Source organism: Amblyraja radiata, chromosome 20 (genome assembly GCF_010909765.2).
Source record: "Amblyraja radiata isolate CabotCenter1 chromosome 20, sAmbRad1.1.pri, whole genome shotgun sequence".
NCBI classification, from domain to species: domain Eukaryota; kingdom Metazoa; phylum Chordata; class Chondrichthyes; order Rajiformes; family Rajidae; genus Amblyraja; species Amblyraja radiata.
The window spans coordinates 34,055,854-34,082,010 of record NC_045975.1 but is presented as its reverse complement, the minus strand read 5'-3'; the positions used below and the strand labels follow the sequence as shown (position 1 = coordinate 34,082,010).

Here is a 26,157-nt window from a genome sequence, read left to right as displayed (position 1 = left end):
TTTAAATATAAACAGATGCTAAGATCCATGATTTTTCACTCAGACACAATGTTGCACAGCGGATGATGATAATAATTCTTTCTTCACGGTGCCCCATGCAGTGTGACCTTGGAGTCTGGCTGAGGAAGGGGGGGGGGAACGTTTGTCGCGGATCGTCGTTGTTCCGGGGAAGCAAACAGCGACCGGTTTCCAGTCCGCCCTGGAATGGAGTCCGCGGGCGGCTGTGGTGGGTAACGCCTGTGGCGCTGGCAGCTCGGAGATGGGCTCTGACCACCCGTGACAGGATCACTCGGCAGACGGCAGGTGGGAGAGGGAAGCGGGGCGGCGGGGGCGGGGGGGCGGGGGGGGACAGGGTGCGACCTCAGGCAGCTGAGCCTGGCGGAACAGGAGCAGCAACAACACCAGGCCCAGAACGGCCGCGACCTCGCCGGTCCTCAGGACCCGGAAAACGGTCACCCCGGTGGAAACATGTACAATATTCTCACAATGGGTGACTTTCCAGTCGCGTTATCCACGAACAAACATTAAACCCCCCTGTGTACCTAAGTTAGAGACAAAATGCTGGAGTAACAGCGGGACAGGCAGCATTTCTGGAAATAAATAATAGGTGAGGTTTCGAGTCGAGACACGGATAGAGAAGGGCGAGGTGTGAACACGACAGATCAAAGTAGACGTTGATAAAGAAAATGTCGAATGGTTCAGTGTTAGCTGAGGGGAAGATGTCAATGAGTAAAATTAATCAGGAGGACTGTGAAACTGGTCGGAGAACTAGGGGGAGAGAGAGAGAGAATCAAATTTCATACCGCTCTCCCTGGTGGCTTCCATCTCCTCCCTTTGCTGTATTAAGTACATACAGTTTTGCTGCTGAAGTTAATAAACTTCAATCTTTCTGTGTCTTTTTCATGTTCCATCTGCCATGTGCATGCATGGTGTGCGTGCTCATATCTCTTCCTCCATCGCACTGGTATAAGCTGCTGACCCAGTTTCTACTTCTTCTATGTGGTGTTTTTTGGCGGTTGGCAAACAACTTTCTTGGTGCATTACCGCCACCAACTGGCATGGAGTGTGGATCAAACAACACCATTACATATACTAATAACCTATATCCTTCCGAACAAATTGGTTACCCTAAGAAAATGCAACAGGATTTGATAGCACTTATATGAACTTCCTTGCAAAATATCTACCAAATCAAATTGTATTCTTTCTTTTCTGAACTGCTCACTCATCCGTTCTCGCTCCTCCTCATACCTCTCACAATGTACAATGACATGCTCTATTGTCTCTTCTTGCCCACAGTATTCACATCTACCTGTATTATGCTTACCTATTATAAAAAGTGCACTGTTCAGACCAGTGTGTCCAAATCTAATTCTTGAGATTACTGTCACCTCTTTTCTGTTTTTTCCTGCACATCTCATTTCTCCCACTTTCCTCTGGACTCTGTAGAACCACCGTCCTTTCCACTCTTCCTCCCATTGCTTTTGCCATCTTTCCTTCAGTCTTTGCTTAATAATGTCTTTGATTTCAGTTTTACCTATGTTAATACTTAAATCAATCTTACTTCTTTTTGCTACCTTATCTGCCATTTTGTTTCCTCTAATGCCAATGTGTGCTGGTACCCATAAAAATATGACTAAGCCCCATCATTTGAATTCTTAATAGTGTTTGTTGTATTTCAATCAAAATGTCTGGTCTACTGTCTGAATGGCTGTGCTGTAAACTCGTTATTGCTAAACTTGAATCTGAACAAATAACTGTCCTTAAAGGCCTAGTATCCTCAGACCCTAAGTTCCCTAAGGAAATCAACTAAGTTCCAAGGAAAGCACCTTTTTTGCAAACACAAAGCCACATTTTCTCCATCACAGCAAATACTTCTTCTTGGAAGTATTTAAATCAAATAGTCTTATTAAACCTAAGCTTGTCGTACCATTTTAAGAACATTAATGAAAGGTTGCAGCCTTCTTTTACCAGCTGTTTGAATGAACTTTATTTTATGGGTAACCGCAGCATGTATTTTGTTTTCTTCATGTGAAGTCTTTTATATATGAGAGGATGTCATGCATATCGTGAATAGTGGATTATCGCCTTGTAACGTGAATATAACCACACATTAGTTCAAATTATAGAAATGTTTCATATATGTTCGAGTGAAAATTAGGACTGGCATAACAGGTTTCAATTCTGTTTATTAGGAAAGAAGATAAGGGCAGAGCATCTCTCATTTGTTTTGCCAGTTGTAATTAACAAAGTTTTTTTCCCTGCAGGTGTGTTTCTAAAAAAATGCCACGAGCAAATGAAGCAAGTGAGCGGTTAGGCCCAACCAAAGAGGCCTTTATTCCCCCAAACCACAAACAGCAGCTGTGTAAGTAAATTCTCAGATGTATATTTTGTATCTAAGCAGAAAGTGAGCACTAATAGCCAGTTGACTTCAGCAGAGATAATAGTTGGAAATGTTGCACCCATTGCCTTTGCTGAAATCAACTGGTTCAGTTTGACGAGTTTGGGGAAAGTAGTAAAGAGACCTTTTCTTTCCTGGTGATGAGATTAGCAGCAAGATCTGCACTGTGCATCACCTGCATTTGCCCTTCTAGCTTTATCTCTTACGAAGAGTGTACATTTATATGGCATCTCTTTTTACTTCAAGAAATCCAATAGCATCACATCCAATGAAGTGCTTTTTTAAGACATTTGGGGGGGAATCTATTATCATATTTTTGATTAGTGTTTTGTTAATCTGTCCTAATATGAGGGCAAACAGGTAAAATGCATGCCTGTTCCCTAACACTCTTTCAAGGAGCCAGGTTTTATGATTTTAAAGGTGCTTCATCAATTTAAGTTATAATGATGTCTTACTCAAATACTTTTAATTCATTTTAAGATACCTTTGAATTTATTCTTTGTGGAACAAACTCACTAACAATACAAGTGAAAGAGTAGCTGGTCTTACTAGATAAAAAGTTGGGTTGAAAATAATTGTAGATCCCCAGCTAATTTTGTACAGCCAGGATGGAATAATGAGTAAAAGCTTTGTACACTGATATATTTATTTGAATGTTTTAAGCCTAATAAAAATGTTCTCATTTCATCTTTTACTTCCTCCAGTTTGTGAGCATTGCCAGGACCACTTTGTGAAGAACTGCCCAGTGCATGGCCTTCCACCTTTTATAAAAGATACTCCGGTGAAGCTTGGATTGCCATGCCGAGCTTTCTACACGCTCCCTGCTGGTCTGGCAGCAGGACCCTCCCATGCTCAAAAAGACCGGCTGGGCATATGGTGTGTTTCTACGGTACTTCTCAGAGGAACATTCTTTGGACCTCTGGAAGGAAAACTGGAATGTGACGATGTAGTTGGAAGCGCATCCATCATTTCAAAGAAGGTACAGAGTATGTTAGTTTACCTATAATGGAAGTCATTTAATGCCTGCATCCGCAAGGAATTTTGGAAAATGGGTTATAAAATCGCTCATGTAAATTAGTAATTAAAACTGTCAAATAAGTAAGGTCACGGAATCTTTAAATCACACTAAATTTTAATGCTTTGCACTTTTTATAAACAGTAAATCAACTGGAAAAGTCGATCTGTTTTTTCTGACCCATGTTTGATATTCTCATGGTACTTTTTACAATTATGTAAATATATGTCTGATGTGTGTCCACATTTAGCATAGTTAGGAAGCTGATAAATAAGATGCATGTTTTTTAGCTGCCCTTCATGATTTGCAATATTACCTGTACTGTACATTTTTAACGTCATATGCGCATTCCTAACTAATTAACAATGAGGATGTCAGGAAGAGACCTCGTGAAGCAAAAACAGTGGACTGTCAATGAAGTGAGCTGACAGCAATGGCAGTTTGAGGGACAGGTGGTTTTGGTGAGCATAGTGATGGCCAACTATTAGTGAGCGCTGGCCTCACGACAAGGGGAAGACAGCGCTGCCCGAAAGGCTCCTGGAAGAGTTCTTTGGAAGAGGACTACGCAATTTCCATAGTGAAGACCCATGTACTTTTAGATAAATGTAATGATTCAGAAAAATGTAATTATAAGTTGTAATAGATTGAAGTTGTGGTTCAATGGTACTTTATTGTCACATGTACCAAGGTCCAGAGAAATTATGGTTCAGTTTTAGTATTACCATACATAAGCACATCTTAAATACAATACGAGGGTATGGAAATAGTACAATGAGACAGTATACAAGAGTCGTAACATTTGGCGCCAATTTCAAGTTCCAGTTGTTGTAAGTGCAGAGTTCGTAATTTGACCTTGAAGGCCCTTTGTCCTGGCGATGTTGCAGGGTGGGCTTTGCCAAGCATAGTCGTAGTGTCCTCCACTTCTGCTCCACCTCCCCGTGCAGCTGCAGATGGCGCCCGATCCGTGCGCTTGGCCTCCTGGAGTGGTGCCAATCCAGCCGAGCTCCAGGCTACGGCAGAGCCTCCAGCGGCCCACTCCACCATCAAGGTGTACTGCACTGCCTCTTCCCCTCTCAGCCTCTTGGAGCGGCACTCAGTCCAGCCGAGGCTGCTGCAGGGCCTCCAGTGACCAATTCCACCATTGAGGTGTACTGCATTTCCTCCAGCAGACGGTCCGATTACCGGCCCTCTACTCCTTGCATCCGCCACTGCCATCTTTCCAAATCATTTCCAGGACCTTTCCAAATCATTTGCACAGATTATTGTAAGATGAGCATCAACAACTTAGTACTCAGTCACTCAAATTATCCATTGGACAGAGATTAGAAGGATATCTCCCAAATGTGGTCAGGTTGGACTGGTGTGGATGGGGCATCTTAGTCAGCATGGGTAAGTTGGGCCAAAGGGCCTGTTTCGTGCGTATAATTCTAAATAGATGAAGGTAAAGCATGCTGAGTGCCGAATTACATGAGAGCTTGCTATTCAAGAATTGAGATCCATTACCAAAAGAGCTATTCTCAGAAAATGATCCTCAGTTTTGTGATGAATAGTTTTAAACATATACAAGCTGTTCCCGACTTAAGTGTTACGTTCCTTGAAGCCTTACGTAAGTCACCAACTGTGTCTGCTTCGGTCCCCTGCCCGAAATAACTCACTGAGACTATTGACTCAAACGACGAGTCTATACTGCTGGGCTAAAGCTCACCATCTCAATGACGTCTGGCTGTAACTCAACGGCAGCTAATAACTCCAAACCTTGCCACAGCATCTGTGAAGGAAATGTATGTCCATGTCTTCCAGAGACCCTGTCTGACCCGCTGAGTTACTCCAGCACTTTGTGTTTTGCTCAAGTTACTTTGAAGTTTTGTCTCGCCATTGGGGCATTTCCTGCGGCGCACGGCATTCTGGCAAAGCACCGCTGCCATTGCCAGTTTGCTTCCGATGTAGACAGGACTCGAAATTAATGACTGCCCGGTTGCCAATGGCCACCTAAAGTCCCGCCGGGCAACCTAAAAGCCATGTCATTTTGCCTGGCTTGGCAAGCGAAGGAAAGCTTGGCTGATGTGGACAGCGGACGGCCTGATGCAAACTGTGCCGGCGTTTCTCAGAGAGCTCCTGCCTTATCCTTGTTCCCTGCCTTGCCCTGTGGAGTTGCTGCTTGTTTGTGAACCAGCGGCTCAGGCAGCGGATCGGTACTCGACACCGCTGCAAATTGTTCTGTTGCTGTTGTTCCCTTAAAGGGCCTGTCCCACTTTGTGATTTTTTTTCAGCGATTGCGGAGCGTCAGTGACGGTTTTAAACGGCGTCAGTCACTGACGTCCGCAGTCGTCGAAAAAAATCGCAAAGTGGGACAGGCCCTTTAAGGGAACAACAGCAACAGAACAATTTGCAGCGGTGTCGACCGTCTGAGCCGCTTCTTCCCTTCCCCCTCTTCCTCCCTTCTCCCTGCTCCACTCTTTTTCCCCTTCTCCACTCCCCTCACATCCCCTTCTCCCCCTCTCCCTCCCTTCTCCAACCCTCCCCCTCCCCCACTTTCCCCGATGCCCCCCATTTGTGGACCCAGCCTGCGACCAGCGATCCTCCGCACACTATCCCACATAGGCTAGGGACAATTTATACAAACCTGTGCGCCTTTGGAGTGAGGGAGGTAACCCTAACCCTAACTCTAGGTTGATAGGCTTGGTATTTATAAATTGTCCCTAGCGTGTGTGGGATAGTGTGCAAGGGAATCGCTGGTCGGTGGGGACTCGGTGGGCCGAAGGGCACTGTATCTCTGAACTAAATGTGACACAGGGGCCCAGGGGTTGGACTCGAACCCCAATATTCTGCATGGGAACTAAACTGTTGGTCACGAGTCGTCCCAGAGGCAGATCTCTTCTAATGGTCTCTCCAAACTCCCAGAGGCTGCGGGCTTTTCAACTGTACCAGTGCCATCCACCTACTCCGGCCACTGAGTCTAAATACCCACCACTCATTTTGAAGCAAGGTGACGGGGCGGGGTGGGGGGTGTTGTTCCCAACATCTGCATTTATCGCACAGTCAATGTTACTAAAACAGATGATGTGGAGTAGACTTTGTGCAGTACTATTAGTGGGATCTAGCTGTCACAGGCTGGATCCACAAATGGAGGGCCTCGGGGAAAGTGGGGGGAGGTGGCGAGTTGGAAAATGGGAGAAGGGAGGGGGAGAAAGGGATGGGAGGGGGGAGTGGAGCAGGGAGGAGAAAGAGGGGGGAGTGGAGCAGGGAGGAGAAAGAGGGGGGAAGGGAAGAAGTGGGGGGGAGAGGGGAAGGGAGAAGGGTAGGGGGGGAGTGGAGAAGGAGGGATGGGGGCGGGAGGGGGGAAGAGGGGAGAGGGGAGTTCCTGTCTATACTCACTGAATCCATCCCAGTGAAAAGTTAGAGAGGGTGATTTGGATCTGGAAGCGGACCAATATAAAATAAAACTGAACGATTCAGGCATCTTTTCATTTGCACAATTTTATTGTATTAATTTTAATATATTAATGTTTAAATTCCATGCATTGAAGGAAGAATATTTTACAGCCCATCTGTGGTCCCTAACCCCAACCCTAACCGGGCGTCACCCGCAGGGCATCATACGTCAGCGTGTGACAGGGCGCACGACATGATGAGACACCCAAATGTCGCCCCTGGATTTTGAACATTCCAAAAACCTGGGGCGACAGGGATACACCGCACGCCACCCGCGTGTCACTACATGCGTCACGACGCGACAACCTCTTTTCGGGCTGTCGCCGAAAATGTCGCCCAAGTGGGACAGGCCCTTAAATCCCTCACCCCACGCGAAGGGGAGAGAAACTGCAAAGCCACCTGCCTGCATTTGGTCCATATCCCTTATAAAACATGTCCTATCCATGTACCTGTCTCTGTCCCTGTCTTTCTATCTGTCTCTGTCTCCCGGCCAGCCATCAGCTTGTGGCATGCAGGAGGGATGAGGGCAAGGAGGCCTGACACGGGAGAAGACCCAGCTGCAGCATCAGCCTCGGGACCTCACCCTGACAGTGACAAGTCTGATGAGGAGGATGCTCTGCTCCAGAGCGACTCGAATTACAATTAAAGTGACTTTTAGATGTATTTGAACAGCTCTGTCTTTACTTTGCTTTTCAGGAGATGGTTTAAATATCAAGCAGAAAAGTTACACAAGTTCTCACAAATATAATGTTTCTGTTCATTTAAAGTTGATACCTCCCCCCAAAAAAAACAAACCAATTCAGCCATTTTTATTGCCCCTCTGGGTAATCTCACTTGCCAAGTTCCTTGATTGATTCAATATAGCCACCTACTTCCATGACTCATCATCTAAAGGGCCTGTCCCACTTGCATGCGATTGCATGCGCCTGGCGCGACCAAACGTGGTTGCTGAAGCGTACGGGCCGCGCGGAGCCGGTCCCACTTCCAAGCGCGGAGGCGTATGGAGTTGTGCAGGGCTGGTCCCGACATCTCGCGGGGCTCCGAAAATCCCGCACTGTCCGAAAATTTTGCACGCCAACGGCCTGTCGGCCCGCAGGCGCATTGAGGGCGTAAGCAGCTTCTTGATGGCGTATGCAGCGTCTTGACGTCGTACGCAGCATTTTGACGGCGTACGCCTAGCGCGTGGCGGTGCGCGATGACGTCGCCGCCCGGCGTGGCATTGCGTGATGACGTCACCGCCCGACACCGTGCAAAGTCCAAATTCAGTCGGCCCGCCTCATGCCCAGCTGATTGGTAAGTATGACGCAAATTATGTCACGCGCGTACTTACCGTGAACTTAGCGCGAACTCCGCTTCCGTTTGGTCGCGCCAAACGCATGCAATCGCATGCAAGTGGGACAGGCCCTTTAGTGTGCACAGAGTAAAAGAGGTACTTTTACATTCAAAAGTATGGTATAGGTCTGGTCAGGTAATAATAATAATACAGCAACAAGTATGTTACAAGAAAAAGAAAATCAAAGTACACTTCCATTCTCTTTATTTCTTTTAAAATACAAAATCCTAGGGCAGAAGGGATATATTATGTGTCTATTTTTCCCCTCTTGATGTTTTTACTGTGTCTACCTTCAAAGGTGTCAACAGAGCGATTCAATTCTTTATCAACTTACCTTGCTGTGACTGGGCACAACAGAGATTGATGATTGAAGATTCAAGAGGAAAAGACCCATGCTATGGCCATGTCATGATAATTTCCGGTCCTTCACAGAAAACATGCTTGCATCAATCTGTAGTGTGCATGGTTAAGCATATATCTTACCATGGTCCAGGATTTATTCATAATAATCCAACCACATTTGTTTGGAAGTGGAAAGAAAAATAGAAATTGCATTCATTGCAACGTGTAAAAAGAGTTGAGATACTGTATTATAATTTTGCTGCATGTCATTGTGGTATATATCATGTCTTGATTGGTGAATATGTTTAGATTGTGACTTTATTTGAAGCAGAAATAATATGTGAATGCTTCATTGAGCATAATTCCGACTGGTAACTATGCACTTCGTCCAAGCACATTATCACACGCTTCATGCAAACCGTCTTAAATGACCACCTAAACTGTCATTCGGCAACCTAAAAAGCTGCCAAGGTTGCCTGACTGGCAACAGTGAAAAAAAGTTAAGTGAGAGCCCTGGTAAACTTGAGTAATTGGATAGTGTTCTGGAAATTACAATCTGCCTTGATTGCACTAGGGACTGAGCACAGATTTGTCTATGTAAGTCACCTATTGCGTAAGTTGGGGAGTGTCTACGTATTTCACTGTGTCATTGACAGTATAAATTGTGTTTTCACTATCTTTGACAAGTATTATATACTACATTTTAACAATGAGATAGTGATTTGTACGCTTTTTATTGATCTGTAAAACAATGCCACATTCCAGACAGGTCATATTGCTACGGAACTATTAATAACAAAAAGACTCAAGGCATGATTGAACTTGGTTCAGCAAAGGCTTGAGAGATCAATCAAACAACAGGATGGGCTTTGTGTGTTAACACCATCCAACAAACCTGCCACTCAGAAATGGGAACTAAAAATTAAAATAGTTGGAGACATTCAGCAGGTCAAGCAGCAAATGCAGGAAGGGAAATAGTTAACGTATCATGCCAAACACCTGTAAATCTATTTCAGTATCTCTTTACATGTAAAGGTAGTTCCATAATACCAAACAATCCAAATCAGGGGCTGTTGCCCTGATAGATAGCGACATATTTTGTTGATGTTTGGATTGCACATAATTAAAATTTAGTAAAAATATTGATTTTTTAAAATGTTTAATAAATAACTTTTTTTTAAATTACCTAATTCTTTGATATCTTTCATGGAGCCCTGCAATTTCAAATTAAATCAATGGGATTGCAGATCCAGCATATGGTCTCACATGATGCCACTGGATGCAATTCCCCATGTTGAATGCTGGAAAACCTCAGCCAGATCTAGATACAGCCACTTACTACATTGTAACAACATGAGATGCACATCAGTCAGAATTGCAAGTGGCTGTATTTATAATAAAGAAAATGATCACCACCCACCCGCATTGCAGATTGATGTGAAGTGGATGTAGTTACAATGCAATTGATGGCTGTATCTAGATCTGACTGAAGTTTTTCAGCATTTAACATGGGGAATTGGATCTTGCATCCAGCACCGTGTTAGACCATGTGCTAGATCTGCAATCCCAATTACTTTGTTTGAGATTGCAGGGTTCCAGAGAAGACATCAAAGAATAGGGTATTATTTTAAGTTATCAGTTTTATTTAATCTTTATAAGGATTTCTATAATCTTTCAAAATGTTAATTATTTACTTCATTTATAACTTTTAAACACCTTTTAAACACCTCGTAGACAGACACATAAAAATCCTTTCTGTTCTGGTAGCCAGCTTTGTCGAATCCTTATAGGGCATTTTGGGGCCAGGAGCTCATGCCCTTCTGATGAAATCCAGGAAGCTTTGGGTAGGTAAGGTTGGCCCCTCTTTCTCAGGATTAGACAAATTCGAGCATGGATTGAATGTAGGTGGCGATCGTTTGCGGTGGACCTATGCCAGCACAATCTAGCTCTGAGTTTTGGATGCTTTTCCAATCTTAGTGTATCCATTGTTAATAATTTGCTATTGTCTTCATTACTACAGGTTGGTGCAGACAGTGGTGTAAAAACAGGAGAAGCTCAGGTCAGCCCGTCCGTCTCAAACTGGATGAGGTAATGCTCTCTTTAAAGTACGCAATTTTTTGATAAAATTATAGACATAATATCAGAGTTTAATTACCAAAATGTGATAATAGGGGGGGGGGACTTTAACTGTGTTTTAGATTCATATCTAGATAAATCAGCAAAACAAAGGAGGAGTAATTTAAAATCTAAGACTAGCGAAATTCTAAATACATATATAAAAAATACTAATATAATAGATGTATGGAGATCTGCTAATCCAGTTGGAAGGGAATACTCGTTTTACTCTTCGGTACATAAAACTTATTCAAGAATTAATTATTTTTTAGTGGATATGAAATTAATGCCATATACAAACAATCCAACATACCACATTAGTAGTATCTCAGATCACTCTCCGTTGACATTTTCAGTAAAATTTGAGGGAATGCCGGGAAACAAAATCTTTTTGGAGGTTTAATACACATATTTTAAATGACGTGCAAGGCTATCAATATTTAAAACAACAAATGAAACTTTTTTTCGATACAAATGATACACCAGGTACTTCGCCTTCTTTATTATGGGAAACTTTTAAGGCATTTATGAGAGGAATTATAATTTCATATCAAAGTTTTCAAAATAAAAAGAATAAGACAGAACAAATGTTGTTAGAACAAGAAATCAGAGAGTTAGAGTTAGATAATGCTAAAGATTCCACGACAGATAAACACAATAAGATAATATTACTGAAATTTAAACTTAATCAAATTTTATCGGCAAGAGTAATAAGACTATTCCAAATTACAAAACAGGAACATTTTGAGTTTGGTGACAAACCACGTAAGCTTTTAGCTCGCCAATTGAAAAAACAAGAAAAGAAAAATACTATAACCAAAATTAAATCAGAGAAAGGTAAATTACTAATACAGTACTACCTAAAGATATTAATAATAGATTTACTCAATTTTACCAAAACTTATATACATCTAAAATTAAAATAGAAGATAGTAAAATTAAAAAATGTTTAGATAACTGTAATCTTCCAAAACTGGACCTTTTGGAACAAGAGGAACTTGGAGCTCAAATTACAATCAAAGAAATAGGTGAAACAATAAAATCGTTGAAAAATGGTAAGACCAGATGGTTTTAGTAAATAATTTTATAAAAAATTTCATGAGATAACGACCCCTTATTTATTTAATTTATACTCCCATGCTTTTAAAGAAAACAAACTACCTGAAACACTAACAGAATCAACTATTACGCTTATTCCAAAAAAGGATAAAGATTTAGAAGATCTGGGCTCATACAGAGCTATATCACTTTTAAATACAGATCAGAAAATCTTAGCAAAGACTTTAGCAAGAAGATTAAGCAAATATATTAGTAAATTGATAAACCCAGATCAAACGGGGTTTATACCCAAAAGATACTCATTTAATAATTTGAGACGTCTGTTTAATATAATGTACTCGCATAAAGTAGAGGAAGAAGATATATCAATTATTTCTTTGGATGCAGAGAAAGCATTTGATCAGGTAGAGTGGCAATACTTATATAAAGTACTACAAAAATTTAATATGGGAGAGAATTTTATAACATGGGTAAAATTATTGTATGATAAACTGATGGCAAGAATATTAACTAACAACATATTATCTCAAAAATTTCAACTATCAAGGGGTAATAGGCAGGGATGTGCGTTATCACCCCTGCTATTTGCCCTTATGATAGAACCCCTGGCTGAAAGTATAAGAATTCATCCGAATATTCAGGGCTATAATACCAGGGACTCAAAGAATAAAATCTCATTATATGCAGACGATATACTTTTATATATTACAAAGTCACAAACGAGCATACCAAATTTATTAAATTTAATAGAGGAATTTGGGTCTTTTTCTGGATATAGAATAAACTGGAATAAAAGTGAAATCACGACATTAAAACCTCAAGAACCTACACACTTATTGAAGTTCCCCTTTAAAATCGCAACAGAAAAATTTAAATATTTGGGTATTCAGATTACTAGAAAATATAAAGCATTATTCAACGCTAATTTCAAACCTTTATTAAATAAACTTAATACGCTGATTAAATTTTGGAAAACACTTCCTTTATCATTATTAGGTAGAATAAATGCAATAAAAATGATCTTCCTACCACAATTACTATACCTATTTCAGTCTATACCGGTATATATACCAAAATATTTTAAAAAAAAATTAGACTCTAATATTACTAATTTTATTTGGGACTATAGATCACATAGAATTACAAAAAAACACTTATGTAAACCAAAAGAGGTCGGGGGACTTTCACTTCCGAATTTTATGTATTATTACTGGGCAGTGCATATTAAGAATATAATTTATTGGCTGGATATTTCTACCCAACAGACAGAATGGATAAAAATGGAGAAAGAGGATTGTCATCCTTGTAATATAGGAACGATCCTCTTCTCCCCGAAAAAACTGAATAACACAATATATAAGAAGAACCCAATTATATATGGCACAATAAAAATTTGGAAACAAATAAAATTATCTTTAAAATTAAGAAATTTATCATTGTTAATGCCAATAGCGAATAACCCTATATTTAAACCATCTCTTATTGATAAAACATATAACCAATGGGAAAGTTTCGGAATTAGAAGGATCGGGGATATGACGAAATGGGAAACCTACTATCATTCCAACAATTCCAATTAAAATTTAAACTGAAAAACAACCAATATTTTAAATATCTTCAGATTTGCGATTTCATGAAAAAATATATACAAGGATATCAAAAAATAACTCCTGAATTATTGGAAGAAGCAATGAATATTGAAGCTGACTCACAAAAATTAATATCATATTTATATAATAGTATTCTAAATATAGACCTACCATCGACAGAGGTACTTAGAGAAGAGTGGGAACGGGAACTAATGATAAAAATTACGAAGGTTACATGGGAAAAGTATTTGATATATATTCACAAATGTTCGATTAATGTAAGACATAATCTAATTCAATTTAACATTTTAACATAGATTGTATTATTCAAAAACAAGATTGACCAAATTTTATCCAAATATATCCCCCATTTGTGATAAATGTCTATCCCAAAACGCAACTATAACACACTCCTTAGTCTCCTGCACAAAACTTTATAGATTTTGCAGTGATATTTTCGAAATATTTACAAAATTATTCAAGATAAGAATGGAACCTAATACTGAAATGATTATATTTGGAGTAATGGAAGATGGGAATAAATTGAACACATCTCAAAATTTATTTTTTAACTATGGTTTAATAATAGCAAAAAAATTAATACTTAAATTTTGGAAAAATACATCAATACCAACGCTTAAAATGTGGATTGCAAATATGTTGGACACCGCACATCTTGAGGAAATGCGATTCCTCCTAATGGATAAATCAGACCAATTCATAACGAGTTGGTCTCCATTTGTCGTCTTCTTGGAATCATATGGTGCAACACAATTGTAAAAACTAACTGTTTCAGGACTGGACGAGGGTTGGTCAAGATTATAAACAATGAGCTTTTTTTTTTTGCTTTTTTTTTTTTTTCTCTTTATGTCTTATTCTCTTTTTTCTATTTTCTTTTCCTCAACTTTCTTCACTCACTCGTCTTTCTTCTTTTTCTTCACACACTATATCTCACGCTTTTCTATCCTTTACTATCTAATTTATTTTTCTTATTCTAATCTTTCTTTAATATAAAAAAATTTTTTAAAAAGAAGAAGCTGTACATAAATGTATTATGCAAATATATATTAGGCTCTTTGGTGCCATATGATTGTACTTACTTCTAATAAAATTAAAAAAAAAAAAAAAAAAGTACGCATAGTCTACAATAAATCCATTTAGAGAGAATGAGCTTATTACATTTTGATTTATTCTAAATTCTAATTTGGTCTTGGTGTACCATCTGTTCCCCCGCAACCCCATTTGCTTTTGGGAGGGTTGATAACAAGAAATGCAGTAACGTTCCAGTATGCAATCTTTCCAATAAAGCACGTGGCTTTTCCTGCCACCTTGATTAGCAGATTGAATCACGACATGAACTTTTGAAAATAAAAAATATCATTTTGGTCTTGAGTGCTCGGATGTTACAGATATGCTGATGATGCTGGCTGCCTTTTTGAGGCACTGCCTCCTATAGATCCCTTTGGTGGTGGGGAGGTCGATTCCTGTGATGGACTTTGCTTGCTCATTATCTTGAGGTGGTTTTACTGCCATGCATACAACACTTTGGAAAGGGGTGATTCGTGCATGGTTGCAGGATCTCTGGACTTGAGATCATGAAAATGGTTTGAAGGAACACCTGCAATGATCAAATTGGCTTTTATTAATTCAACCCGTACCTTTCATCATTCTTCTCTGAAATTAAATATGTTGGTGTTTCTTTTAACCAACCAGCTTCACCATGTCTTTGCTGCTGATACCTGGATGCTGTTTAAATAGCCTGATGATTGCTGTTGCTAAATGATGCTTACATTCAAAATGTTGTGCTGATTTGCTCTCAAAAAAAGCTAAATATGTAAATATTTAATCCTGCACTAATCCCAAAAGAGTGTTGTTTCATGATAAACTCTTAATGAATCGGATGTCCTGAAGGATACTGGGCTAGAATCTAATTGTAGAATGTTCATTTAGAATCATAAATTGCAATAAATTACAGTTACAATAGGTGAATTTCTCATAAACTGATGCATAATATAGTTTTGGGGAACATGTATTTGTGGCATTTTGATGTAACATTTCACTCCCCCCCCCCCCCCCGCCCATATCTCGCTGCTGCCCTCTAATATCACAAAACTGAGAAGATGCCTCAGTGTTTGCTCCAGTAGCACTTTATATAAGTACATGGAGATAACCTGGACACTTTTATTCAATACAATACTGATATAGTTAAATAAAAAAGGTTTGGAGGGATATGGACCAAGCACAGGCAAGTGGGACTAGTGCAGCTGGGACATTGTTGGCTGGTGTGGGCATGGTGGGCTGAAGGGCCTGTCTTCACATTCTATGACTCTAAAATGAGCCTAGAATTGCCAAAGTGGTAGTTGTTACAAATGCTTGCAAAGGCCCAGCCGCAGCTACAGATGGCTAATAAAACTGAGCTATTTTTACAGATATGCAAACAAAGCAGGAACAAAAAAAGACAGCAATGCAGCCATTTTCCGGTATTCTGGGAAGATCTACTTTCGGGTTTGTAAAAACATTAAGATGGGCCAAGAGCTTCTATTATGGCCTGAGAAAAATCGTGTTCGAACAGCAAAAAAAGTAAATCGCGCACAGGAGGAGAATGAGATTACCAGTGTTTGCTCAGGTAAAAGTACTGTTACAATCTTACATGCCCACATGTAGATAGCTTCCATATTTGTTTAATTTATCTGTTCATGGGAAGTGGACATCACTGAAACTGCTGGCATTTATAATCCATCGCTAAACATCCCAGATTGAGGAGACAGTAAAGAGTCAATTACAATGGTGGATCTGGAGTCACGTTCAGGTCCTCTCCAAGTTATTAATGCCTCACTTATGGACAGCCTGTACATACGAATATGTGATTGGGAGACCAGAGGGGTGGATTTGCTGACTTCTCTGGGCCTGCCAGCATCTTCTGCTGAGTGGAAACTTGTTTTCTGGAAATATCTTTGCATTGAAAATCTTGGTTTATCGCATGTTGTCTTTGGTGGCCTTTCCTTTTATTTAACTATACAAGTTGAACAACTGATGATCTGCCCCGTCCCCATAACCTGGACAAATTACAAGAGCTCAGTTGAAATTTCCTGAGCGGCCACAGAATGCATTGTAAACTAAATGTGAATGGAATGTCCTGCTTACCCATCCCTGGCTTCCAACTCCACCCTCAACCCACAAGGAGCACCAGCGAGTCACCTGCTGCCCTCTCTCGCTGTCGGCGGTAGCTTTGTCCGCTACCTACTCGACCACTGCTGCCTGCCTCTCCTGTCACTCTGTCCAGTCGGCCTCTTCTCCCTCCCCCCCCCACTGCCGCCACCACCTCATACCACAGTTGCCGACATTTGGAAACAACAGCAGGTGAGAGGGGAGGGAGCCCCAGGGTGACCAAACGCGTCCTGTCGTTGTCAGTGGCCTTGAAGAAAGCACGTCCGCAAGAGTTTACTGTAAATGGACCATAACGGAGAGAGTGACGTCCGTTATTGCCGATGACTGCTGATGATGATTCATAGACAAAAGAACACAAAGTGCTGGAGTAATTCAGCGGATCAGGATCTCTGGTGAACATGGATAGGTGACATTGGGATCCTTACTCGGACTGATTCAGTCAGCTGAGTTACTCCAGCATGTTGTGTCGTTTCACTTATAAATTAGGCGCCGATGCCACTGGCCTGCACCAGCGAGCCCTTCAGCACTGGTTCACATGCTGTTGCTGTGGCTCATGTTGTAACCACCCATAGGACTCTTCCAGTGCAATTCCACTATCTGTAGTGCCATGTAGATATGGGGTAATCTTGGCTAATTTCCAATCAGTCTTAAAGTAAGAAGTTGGCCATTCAGGACAAAGATGCAAATACATGTATTCATCCAGAGGATAGTGAACTGTTGGAATTCTCTTCCTGCAAAGGTTGTGGAGGCTCAATCTCTAAATATATTCAGGACAGTGAACCACAGATTTTAGGGAAAGAAACCAAAGAATATTAAGTTAATGCAGTGGCGCTGAGATAAATGACCAGTCCTGATCTTTTTAAATGGCAAAGTACGTGCAAGGGGCCAAATAGCTTATTCTAATTCTATTTTGTTGGTTCTGAATGTCTAAGGGTCTTTGGAGATGCAATGCAATCTCAGTGTCCACTCCTCACTGTAAATTTGTCAGTGTGGTCTTGCTGTCTTTTCTTACAAATAGATCTGCCACAGTCTTGCTGTCCATTGTTCCAAATTGATCTGTAGTCTCGCTGACTATACCTACTGATAAATGTGATGCAGTCACACGGACTATATTTTCATGTAGATGTGAGGCGGTCTCATTGAATGTACCTCCTTATAGATGTACTACGGTCACACCATACTTCCATGTTATTGTGGTGAAGTTTCACTGAGCATACATCGAGAAAGATGTGGTGTAGTCTCACTGTCCATGGTTGCTCATTGCAATCCAGTTTCACTGTACTTAGCTCCTCAGAGATACAGAGTAGGGTCACTGTCCTTTGTTTCACATTGATATGGTATAGTTGCACAATCCACAGTTCCCCACAGATACACTGCAACCTTTATATCTCTAATACAGCATTGATCCAGTGCAGTCTTATTTATCCATTGTTCCAGTTGCAAAATAAACGTAGTGCAGTCTAATTGTCTGTAGTTGTACTAAAGTATTGTTCAAAGTGTAGCGGCACCATACATGGTGAATAAAGGTGGGACGTCAGGCCGGTTCAAAGAGTCGTTTGTTCAGAGGTGACACGTTAGGTTGATGCGCTAACTATAATACAATGTTGCTGTAGCTGAGCGAGGTTGTTCTCTCGGCCTAAGCTACCGGTTAACTCCTCAAGCTCTCGCGGTGAGAGACCTTAAGTACCAGGACACTCCCTCTAGCCCATGACGTCACGTGCCCGCCCTCGTATCTCCTGACGAGGGTTCGAGCCTGAGTGGCCCGTGTTTAGGCTGACGCCACAGGACCCCCCCCCCCCCAGAACCGGAGGAAGTAATAGCATGGTCGAGGGTGGATCCTGCATGTGGGTCTGGAACACCCCGGGCGTTCCCCAACATAGATTTGCATCGGAATCTTCTAAAACTCAGTACATTTGATCAGTCTGAAGAAGGGTCTTGACCCGAAACATCACCCATTCGTTCTCTCAAGAGATGCTGCCTGTCCGGCTGAGTTACTCCAGCATTCTGTCTACCTTACATTTGATCTATAGATATGAGTGGAGGTTTGTTTTTTAAACCAGAGAGATCACAAGTTAACACAATATGCTGGAGTATCTCAACTCATGCAGGCTGCATCCTTGAAGAACATTAATAGGTGACATTTTGGGCCAGGACCATTCGTCAGAGTGATAGTAGGGAGGGGAATAAAGCAGTAGGGAGAGAGAAGAGGCAGGACAAAGTGTGACAGGTGGACACAGGAGAGGGGGGTTTGATAGGCAGATGGTTGAAACAAACCCTTTTCTTCAAACAATCAGTCTGAAGAAGGTTCCTGACCTAAAACGTCACATACTGCACTGGATGGTCAGGATTGAATCCAGGCTATTGGAGGCAGTGGTTCCATTAACTGGGCCATTGTGCGATCCTCTGCTTTCCATGAGGAGAATAGGTTAACACCATGGGTTTGTTAAAACTAAGTGGCCAACATGTTTGTCATTCTTTTCCGTAACTTGTATATATGTATCAATACTTATAAGGTTTATTTATTTAATTCTCCTTTAAGCTTGGATCATAATCCCAGTCCAATAAAGTTGCTGCGTAAATGGTTTGGTACTTAGATCAGGTATATGAGCACCTTAAATGCACAATTAAGTTTTTAATATTAAAAGTGCTTCTCCCTTATAAACAGATGAATTGGATAAAGAACCTGAGGAGACGATACCAAGAGATGCTGCTGAAAAGTTAGCCGAGGCACTTCGATCTGTGCAGCCGTGCCCCAAGCCAGCTGTATCCAAGAAGGCGCCAGAACTCAAGGTCATGGTGAAAATAGATCAGCCTGTTAAAAGGTCACAGCGACTTCAAAACAAACGTGAAATTCAGAACAATGTGTCAGTGAAGAAAGTGAACTGGCTTGCCTTCGCATGCAAACCCAAGTTAGGCAGGACAAGAAAAACTGAACAAGTGATGCTCCCTGTTCTTTCCTCGGAACAGGATGACAGCGAGAAACAGAATGAGCCAGAGATAGGCAAACTGACGCAAAAGGCTGGTGACATTGAGGCAAAAAGCAATCGATTTCGACTTGGTGAGCGGTTTTTGCGATCATCTATAGGCAGCAAGGCTCAATGGATACACTCCAGACTCAATTCAAACACACTGAAAGTGCAAATAATGCAAAAGGATATACTGAAAAAGAACAGGAGGAAAATAAAGTTGAGAGACAATCAGAAGGGGAACAATGAAGATAAAGAAGAATGCAGTGAACAAAACACAGAGACCAAGTCAGCTGAGGTTTGTGAGGAAGTAAAATCAGGTGGAGATTTTCCCACGTGTCACAAGATAGGGGTGGAACATAAACCTCCAGTAGAAAACGGAGAGCCTGCCCGAACGAAAGATAATCGCACACGTAAAACCATATTGAGCGTAAGTAAGAGGCTTTGCCGGCGTAACAGTTCCCAGATTGACCCTAGTGAGAGGAGGTACAAGTGTGAGGACTGTGGGAAAGGATTCATCCAGTTGTGCCACCTGAAGAAGCATCGGTTCACCCACACAGGATACAAACCATATATGTGCAACGAGTGCGGGAAGCGCTATAGCTCCGAGGAGAGTTTTAGAGGTAAATTGAAGAAATTATGCTTCATTTTCTTACCCATTTTCTCAACCGTATGTTGAAGTTCAGTGAACATGTTCATATATTTTGTTGATTTTTCATTATTTATACTAAACTATTTTACTTTAGAGGGGAAAAGCAAGAGAACACTTCTATTTTTCTGCAAAATAGGTCATTATCCTGACTTAAACTATTTAAAAAATACTTCCTCATCCCGTTGACTTTGCTTCCTGTTTCTAATGGTAGCATGGCTTATAGTCTTCTCCAAGTAATTGCTGTTTTAGCAGCTTAATGGATTTGCTGACGAGAACCAAGCTGTCTTCCATATTCATTGGAACTCTGGATGTGGCTTTCCAGCAATCTCCTGCTGAAGGTACCTAATGGGGAATTGGTAGATACAGCTTTGCATTTACTTTCACAATCCTTTCATAATCTCAGGTCTTCCTGCACTCCTTCACAACTTTGGAAGTGTAGTTAGTGGAAACAAGGAACTGCACATGCTGGTTAACCAAGGAAAAACACAAAATGCTGGAGTAATTCAGCGTGCCAGGCAGAAACTGGAGAACATGGATGGGTGATGTTTTGGGTCAGGACCCTTCTTTAAACTGATTACAGGGGTGAGGGAAAGAAAGCTACAAAGCATGGTAGGTCATAGGTAAACACATATGAGGGGAGGTGTTATGATAGGCAGATGGTTGGACAAAGGTCAGATATGAGCACTTACAAGGTGTGAGACAAAATGATTCAAAAGCTCTGAATTGTGTAGCCAGTGGATTGTTTAGAGCGAATTGTGTAGCTAGGTGAAGATGAGAAGAGAGAGGGGAGGAGGAAGGGTGTAGTTGGCACTGTGACAAAAAAATACAACAGCCCACTTGGATTCAGCAAGATCTTAGAGGAAGCTTGATTTGATATCTAAATGATATATTTTAATGATGTAGGTTCTTCTCGGGCTGAGATTGATCCTTGCAAATTTTCTTCTTTTGAAAGATCTTTAACTTTTAAAGTTTAAAAGTGAAACTTTAACATTGTTCATCAGGATTTTGAAAAAGATCAAAGGCGAGTCTGGTAACTGTACAATCTGGGCAACATTGAGTCCACCAGTGATGCAGGTATGCCCATGATGGTTAGTTCCACTCAACTACAACTCCTGGTTGTCCATTGAAGTTTGAGTATGGCAGCCATTCTCAAACTCTATCAGAGAGGGATTAGTGTCTTTAACATCTTGTTTTGAACCACAAAGAAATATCACCATGCAGAAATATCACCATGTTAAGTGTTCAAAAAGGTCTCTGAAATCTACACATATAAATGTCTCTGTTTGACGTGCAGTGAAAATACTTGCCATGTTAACTTGGGCACTGGTTGACAATTCTGAGTTTTAGGCCATGCAGATATTACTATGTGTTCTGCTTGAATCAACATAAGACAAATATCTGATAGGATGAGGCCAGCAATGTCTTGGTGGTAGGATGCTGCTGAGGTAATCTGAGGAAATTAGAGAGGACACAATGAAACGCAGCATTACAGCACGGAAACAGGTCCTTTGGCCCAACACGTCCATGTCAACGACGATGTTCCATCTAAGCTAGTCCCATTTGTTACAGATCTTAGAAACTGGCAAGCAGATCAGGCAATGCTGATGGAGAGAGAAGAATTGAGTCAATGTAGTAGATGGTTGGCCTGCAGCAGAATTGACCAGTTCTGATAGAAACAGAGAGAAACATGACCGATGTCATTACACTTAAGCCAACAATGCAGGAAACTGATGATACCACATGCAGCACTATGACATTGCCTCACAGGATTGCAGCAAATACTTTGGGAGAAACCGAGGGCTAAAATAGACAGAAAACAATTTGTTCTTCTCAGTGAAGAGATTCACCATCCTTTGCTTGCAGTCTGGTTGTTTCAAACAGTTTTCTAACCATATGTTTTCCACAGCTCACCAGATGCTACACAGAGGTGAACGTCCATTTAAATGTCAGAAGTGTGACAAGGCCTACGCGTTGAAGCGGGATCTTCGAGAGCATGAGCGTGTTCATTCAGGGCTACGCCCATTCGTGTGCAATGAGTGCGGAAAGGCATTTGCCAGGCCACCATCACTCCGGATTCACAAGAAGATCCATCGCATGAAGGCCATGAACATTGGCAACCCACGGGCCTGTCGTTGCAGTGTGTGTAACAAAGAGCTTGCCAACCCCGGCTCGCTCAAGAACCACATGAGGCTGCACACAGGTGAAAAGCCATTCACTTGCACGTACTGTGGCAAAGCCTTCAGGCAGATTGGCAACCTCAGAGGGCATCAACGAATCCACACTGGGGAGAAACCATACAAATGTGAGGACTGTGGTGAGTTCTTCTCACAGTTGCCTGAACTGCGCAGACACCGCATTGCTCACACAGGACAGGTTTATCTCTGTCCAATATGTGGTAAAACATTGAGAGACCCACACACTTTCAGAGCTCACGAACGCCTGCATACAGGAGAGCGGCCCTTTAAATGCGATCAGTGTGGCAAGACCTACACCCTTGCTACAAAGCTCCGCAGGCACCAGAGAATCCATTTGACTGAAAAGCCGTTTAAATGTGACATCTGTGGCAAAGGATACACCATGACCCAGAGCCTAAAGAGACACAGGATGTCCCACGAGGAAAGCGAAACACAGAGTTCAGACGAGGTCGAAGAAGCCATCGCCTCTTTGGAAAAAGAAAGCTCCGAAAGCAAATCTCTTGCGGTTACACGAAAGCGAGTTAGGAAAGTGGGTTTAAAGACTGCTGGTCAAGAGACCATTAGCTCCCCGAGCGATGAGAGTGTTGTGTTAAATCTTTATGTGCATTCGATTGAAGTGGTAGGCGGGGATCACAATGACAATGTGATGGTAGATACTGATAGGCAGGGTGCCAGTGAAGAGAGCATTACATTCCAGCAGGGGGAGTGCAATGTAGCCATGGAGACAGAAGGAATGGTCAATGACAATTCACAAGATGTAGTCACTCAGGCCTTAGCGGGAAATCAACAACGTGGGAATGAAGAGATAATAGAAATCATTATTTCAGACACCGAAAATCCCACAGATGGAGTTACTACCCAGGCTATGGTAGAGCTGGAAAAAATTGCCAATAATAATGATGTTGTTATTGAGGAGGACATTGGGTTTAATGCCGTGGCTGAGATAGTAGAGATATCAACTGGTAATTGAACTTGCAATAACAATGTCTTTATTAGTGTGCCCAACTTTGTATTAAAAGTGTTTCTTGCATTTGAAAACCTGGAACAGTTACATTTTTAGATCTTGCCTGATAGTAATGGATCTTTCTGCAATATTACTGAATTGACTACCATTAATTGTACAAACGCTGGACGCAGAATCCTTGCACTCAACCACACATATTTCTTTGCGAGTGTAATTTTGTAAATCATTATATTTTTTATATAGTAGATTTATTTATAATCCAGTACCAGAATTAACGTGGTACTTAACATAGAGCATGTGTGAGAATGTACTTATTTTTAAGTCCTTTGCTCCTCTAGGGCGCATAAGCCATTGACAAATGTCCTCCACCTCACTCGGTTGTTGGCAATTCTTTCGAGATCTCCCCAGTTGAGCCCACTCTCAGACATTTCTGTCTGGATACCTCTTCATCTGTTCCTGGGGTGACCTCTTTTCCCTTTTCTTTGGGGGTTCCATTTGAGGGCTTGCTGGGTGATTTTTGTGGCAGGTTTCCTGAGGGTGTGTCCAATCCAACTCCATTTTCTCCTTTGAATTTGTAAGTCAATCGGCTCCTGGCTTGTTCTTTTCCGCAGGTCTACATTGCTTACTTTGCCTCTCCACCAGGTGTGGAGTATTCACCTAAGGCAGGTGTTAATGAATGTTTGCAGCCTGTTTGTAGTGTGTTTTGTTGTTTTCCATGTCTCTGATCTATACAGCATCACCTGTTTCATATTTGAGTTAAAGATGCATATTTTGGTGTTGATTGAGATGTGTTTTGAGCTCCAGATCTTCCTGCCTTATTGATTCTACTTTTTATGTCTGCCTCTGCCCCTCCGGTGATGTCCACAACACTGCCTATGTATGTGAATGTTTCTACCTCCTCTAGAGCAGTGCTGTGCATTAGGATAGGGTTGCTGGTTTTGGAGTGGATCCTCATCACCTGTGTCTTTGCTGTATTGGGTGTAAGGCCAAGTTTTGTTGCAGCTTGTGAAAGTCTGTCCATCATCTGCATTTGTATCTGTGTGTGAAAGGAGAGCTATGTCGTCACCAAAGTCACGATCATCTAGCTGCTCCCACATTGTCCACTGAATTCCATTTATTTTCCCTTCAGTTGTTTCCATCATGATCCAGTCAATTGCCAGGAGGAACAGGAATGGTGACAATAGACATCCCTGCTTGATGCCTGTCCTGACACTAAAGCTCTGAGAAAGCTGGCCTGCATGCATTACTTTGCATGAGGTTCCATCATACGAGTTCTTGATTAAGTTTATGATCTTGGTGAGAATTCCATAGTGGTCCATTAGGTGGCATAGTGTTGTCCTGTCTAAGCTGTCAAACGCTTTCTCAAAGTCGATGAAATTGATGTACAGGGACGTGTTCCATTCAATGGACTGCTCAATGATGATGTGTAATGTTGCTATGTGGTCTGTGCAAGAGCGATCCTTCCTGAATCCTGCTTGCTTGTCCCGTCAGCTTCCTGAAGACGGTTGAGGATGATATGGTTGAGAATTTTACTGGGTACAGAAAGTATGGTGATCCCTCGTTAGTTGTCGCATTTTCTTAGGTCACCTTTTTTTTTGATTTGATTTAATTTATTGTCATTGTCTTCAATGAAGAGACAACGAAATTCGTTTTCCCTTACAGTCATACAAAATAAATAAAATAAAAAACCCACAAAACACAGAACACAGTCGTCCACAACACAAACATCCCCACAGCAGCACCAAAGTTCCTCACTGTGAGGGAAGGAACCAAAGTCCAGTCAACCTCCTCGTCGATGTTCCCCAATGTTCACCTGTGGTCGGGGCCTCCCGAGCACCCCGTAGTCGCCGCTACGGGCAGCCCGATGTTCAGGCCCTCTTGCCGGGAACCTCTCGTCGGCCACCTTCGACCGGAGTCCGCGGCTCCCGATGTCCACAAGCCCCGCTGGGCGAAGATTCGCACTGGCGACCCCTGGCAAAGGGTCCCAGGACTCCGCGATGTTAAAGTCAGCGCTGCCCGCGTTGGGAGCTCCGCACCCACAGCTCCGCGATGTTGGAGCAGCGGCCCAGCACTCCGGAGCTCCAAGCGGCGATCCCAGGAAGGCCTCGCCCGCTCCGCGATGTTTCCAGCGCCTCGCCGCCGCTGCTGAAGTTCTGGTCCGGTCCCTAAAAACTAAAAAAACACACTCTAAACAAAACAAAATAAAAAAAGACAGCCACACTGTGGGCGGAGGCAGCTAGCAACAGAGCCACCGGATGTCCAGGATGGCAGTTTCACGATGTATTTCTCTGCCCATTCTGTGGGTGTCTTTTCCACTTCCCAAATTCTCCCAAAGAAGCCATGGAACATGTCTGTTGATGAGTCTATATCTACTTTCAGGGCTTCAGGTGGAATATTGTCAGGGCCAGCCGCCTTGCCAGTTTTCTGTTGCTTCATTGCAGCCTTTTTATTTCTGATTTTGTTGGTCTGTCACACTTCATTTGTAGTGGCATCCTGGCTTTGGGAATGTGTGTCTATACATCCGATGGTGGCCTGTTTAGGATTCTTCGAAATGTTCTACCCATCTGTCAAGCTGCGCCTCCTGGGTTGAAAGCAATTGACTGTTCTTGTCTGTAGTTCAAGAGTTCATTGTCATGTGTCCCTGATAGGACAAAGAAATTCTTGCTTTGCTTCAGCACACCAGAACTTAGTAGGCATGAATACAGAACATATCAGTGTGTCCATATACCATTATATAAATATATACACACATGAATAAATAAACTGATAAAATGCAAATAAACAGATAATGGGCTATTAATGTTCAGAGTTTTGTCCGAGCCGAGTTTAATAGCCTGATGGCTGTGGGGAAGTAGCTATTCCTGAACCTGGTCGTTGCAGTCTTCAGGCTCCTGTACCTTATGCCTGAAGGTAGCGGGGAGATGAG

The 26,157-nt window shown here is 41.9% G+C and overlaps 1 protein-coding gene across 1 annotated transcript; it reads left to right on the top strand.

Annotated features, from left to right (window-relative positions):
* Window positions 1-402: 402 nt before the first annotated feature.
* Window positions 403-23,305, top strand: znf408 (zinc finger protein 408). Its single transcript, XM_033039234.1, has 7 exons — window positions 403-470; window positions 2,268-2,365; window positions 3,106-3,380; window positions 10,544-10,611; window positions 15,716-15,912; window positions 19,120-20,043; window positions 21,979-23,305. Coding segments are annotated over exons 1-7 (2,823 nt in total). The 5' UTR covers window positions 403-468; the 3' UTR covers window positions 23,238-23,305.
* Window positions 23,306-26,157: the final 2,852 nt, after the last annotated feature.